This window comes from Perkinsus marinus (genome assembly GCF_000006405.1).
Source record: "Perkinsus marinus ATCC 50983 genomic scaffold scf_1104296970892, whole genome shotgun sequence".
Lineage (NCBI taxonomy): Eukaryota > Perkinsozoa > Perkinsida > Perkinsidae > Perkinsus > Perkinsus marinus.
Window position 1 is genome coordinate 13,723 of NW_003202271.1, and position 3,823 is coordinate 17,545.

Here is a 3,823-nt window from a genome sequence, read left to right on the forward strand (position 1 = left end):
AAACATCATCGTGATGAGCAAATCATCTCACACACGGAAAACACCAAAACGATACTTGCCGAGCCAATGGCCAGTATCAGCTCGCAAACACAATTTTCGATAGTGTTTAAAGTCGACAAATCAACTAACGCCTATACCAAAGTTGGAGAGAGGATACACATGCTCAACTACGCGTGTTGATGAAGGGATAAAAAACCTTATCGATTCTCATACACCTCTACCCCAAGTCTTATGTGAATTTCTTCATAATATGGCTTTGGAAACTACTGAGCTTGGCTGAGAAAACCAAACATATATACTTCAACATTGATCGAAACAGCGAGCACAACTACGTCTGCCTACCTCCCAACTTCGCTTGAGTCGTATCCCAACCATTGACGAGCCACTTCCCTATACTCATCATTGCGAACAGGAGCACCTGCGATTCCACTGATGGAAGCGCAAAACGATTCTCGAGCATTTGGTAGATATTATCAGCACTCATGTGAATTTCCCAACTAACTCGTCCGTTGATTTGATTTGTTTGAACCAAATAAACAAACGGTGACACCTTCCAGAGAACGATTATTTCCCAACTCTCCCGGAATTCCAATGTGAAATTGAGACGAACAATGGTGATGCAAAAGCCGCTAGCCCATCCACTACCAATACGCAGGCTCCACCTCTGATAACTCCGATTCGATTGAGATAGTGTTGGAGTTCATACGGGAGAAGCCGTCCAGTAAATCGCAAAACCATGCTGATACTGGCTGAGTTCAACTCGAGTTCAAAAATGATCATTGTGGAAAACCACGCACATGTTCAATCACATGCGTCGAGGATGAGGATATGAAAACTCTAAGAAAATCTAGAAGAAATTTCAATTGGTTTTCGGACACTTCTACCCGAACTGGAGCGTAAACTTAAATAATTGGTAAAAAAACTCCTTATAGTTCAGCTGTATATGGTTGAACCATATATTTCAACACTGACCAACCCAACGCTTCATATCCACAGTGTAACTATCGCTCATGCAAGGACTAGTAAATACTAGCCAAGTGTAATACTACACCTGCGCAGTTGCATTAATTCAAATGAACGGCATATCAGCCGAATTCACAGAATTCACAGAAATTTTTGCGATCGCAGATTCCGCCCGGATCAATACCAACAGTCAACTTTAAAAGCTGCATTTTCGCTACTAAAATATTCATCATAATTCCGATACCACTCCTTCCCGACTTAATCACCCCACTAAGACGTTTCCCTGTCGGCTTCTCAGCGCCGCGCCCACGAGTACTTTCGGAACATCCGGCGCTTTCCAATGCCTTGCAGCTCTCAAAGATGCCACTCGCCGGAATCGAACTTGTCTCCAAAAAATCCTCCCACCAAACGGAGACAGCCTTTCATGTATGTACATTTTCTCCCCAATTACACGGAAACTGTTGATACCTATCTCAAGATCGATCACGTAAGTCACGCAATTCACATCCAAATCGAACAGAACAATGCACAGCGTTTCCGCGCCCATCCCGATTCCAATGAGTAAAATTGAATCACAAATTTCAATATCTTTTCGAGCATTTCTCACCCATTCCGCGCTGACAAGCCTTCTCCTCACCCACATATCACCAGACAGATTCGCGCTCGCCATTTCGATCGATTTCAGCTCCTCCCCAGCCGTCCAAACAACATGTAGTTTATCCCCTCTCTCGAAAGCCGTCCATACACCAAGACCTTCCTCCAAACTCAGCGTCAGCGGCGGGCGAGCGACGTGGCCCCCGGGCCGATTCAACGAGATTATCGTTATCAACCCGCCCGATTCAGCGCCGCCCCCACAAAGAACATGCCCTGCGGCAATTCTAACTTGCCTATGGAAAACGTTAAGCCCATCATGTAGGAGTTCAAACCCTCGAGGACTTCCCTTTTTCCATCGCATTAAACCAATTCGGTCAATACCGTAAAAATCACCAGTCAGCGGACACACTGTAGTGCCGAACTCGGGAGCTTCCACTTCCACTCCTCCACTCACAACAGGAGACAATCCGAACGGTTCCATTCGGGCTTCATGTAGGGTCGTGCTGCTCATCAACATAACCAGCAGGCGACTCTCGTGATCCGGCGGAAAGATGGTATCACAAATTGGCTCCACGAAGAAGTCAGTAACTGGTTCGAAGAATCTGCTGTACGCAAACACTTCACGTTCTTTTCCATCGACTTCTCCAGAAGCGCAAAAGTCAACCCCTCTGGCATACACCCAGATTTTGCTCAACAACTCCAACGGTAAATCAGCTACTCCCGAGTGAGCACTCAGAGTCTTCAAAGCCAACAAGCCGTAACCCGTCTCTTTCCGATGACGGGAAGACATAAAAAACTCGCAAAACTGACCTATTCCGTATCCTGTGAGCTCAGATGAGATGGAAGCGCTCCTCCTGATGAGCTCAGATCCTGATGAGCCTAAAGATTCACCCATGTCTCCGAAAAACTACCTACGACTACCAAACGACCTACTTTGTATCTTGCGCGCTAAACCCCAAGATTCCTCATACCCATTTCCAACACAAAGCTCAAGAAGTGATATCTACTGCCAATAGAAACAACGCTAAGAAATCTGTACTGACTTTCCCCAAATGAAATTTATTAAATGAAAACGACGTGTGCCAATTACGACAGGCAACACTACAAATCTAAAAGCCCCGGGTTCTATTCCCCCCACGGGCATTTCTCTTCTCATTTACTTATAGAGCCTGCGCGCCTTAAAGACGATATAGGTCTCCGACCAAGAGCCGCCGACGACAGCGCTTTGCTCGAATGCAAACTTGACCAGTTAGGGCCGCGATATAGCGCAGGGTTAGCCGAGAGAGGCACACACCGCGGTAACACAGAGGAGAAGCCTTGATGAGAAGCTGACGTCAAGTAACTGAAGCCGCCAGGAATCGAACCAACGGCCTCCCGCATGACAACCAACAAGACTAACCTGTCGATCACAGCAGCGACATCCCTTCCCTCAGCCAAAGCTGTCACTATTAGGCTCGCTCCCCTCCTGCAGTCCCCAGCGGCAAACACGGGAGCTTCCGTGCCAATTCCACTCAGACTCGCACTGTTCACTATGTAACTGACCAACAACATCAGTGATGTTGTTGAGTGATGTTACATCACTCACGATTCACATAATCGATCAACTGGGCGCGCGCTAAACCCCAACCCCACCTTCCGTATTCAGCATCGAAGCAACCTTCTTTGCGTGGAAGAGCTCCTTGGTCGACCACCTGGTCAGGTCCGGTGAACCCCATCGCTAGCAGAGCCAGGTCGCAGGGATAAGTGTGTTCCGAACCTGAGGAGGAATAAAAGTACATGAAAGAATCGCGATGAAAGTACATGCCAATTTGATATGCAAATGTGTGTAGGACAAATGATAGTGAACAAGTTGTCGCTATCATCACAGTCCCAAACGGGTACTCTCATCATCACAACACATGTTCATAGCCATCGTTACATTGTATATGCGATATATCGATTATCATCAACCTCGGAAAATAACACCCATTCGTTATCAAGTTCACACGTACTGTCACAAATCAGTCACGAGGAGTCTGCGAGAGATACGAGCGAAAGTGTACATAGAAAATAACTACATCAACTGATTCCCCCGCGAACACCATTCCAATGCTGACGGAAACATTCATGGAAAAAGTTAATTCCCATCGAAATCCATATAAGTCATTTATCAGCAAAATGTACATCCTAATACACTCTCCAGTGTTCTGGTAATAGCATTTCTAGTCAATAGCATTCCATTGTGGAATGCTATTGACTAGAAATGCTATTCTCTTAATTTTGCGCT

The 3,823-nt window shown here is 46.1% G+C and overlaps 1 protein-coding gene across 1 annotated transcript in view; it reads right to left on the reverse strand.

Annotated features, from left to right (window-relative positions):
* Positions 1-229: 229 nt before the first annotated feature.
* Positions 230-3,823, reverse strand: part of Pmar_PMAR021887 (conserved hypothetical protein) — a gene marked incomplete at both ends in the record, with an annotated part of 21,796 nt that continues 18,202 nt past the window's right edge. The window contains 5 exons of the mRNA XM_002767186.1: positions 230-276; positions 343-418; positions 1,571-1,850; positions 2,957-3,094; positions 3,190-3,313. Of these exons, the coding sequence (XP_002767232.1) occupies positions 230-276; positions 343-418; positions 1,571-1,850; positions 2,957-3,094; positions 3,190-3,313 (665 nt within the window). The remainder of the gene's footprint in view (positions 277-342; positions 419-1,570; positions 1,851-2,956; positions 3,095-3,189; positions 3,314-3,823) is intronic.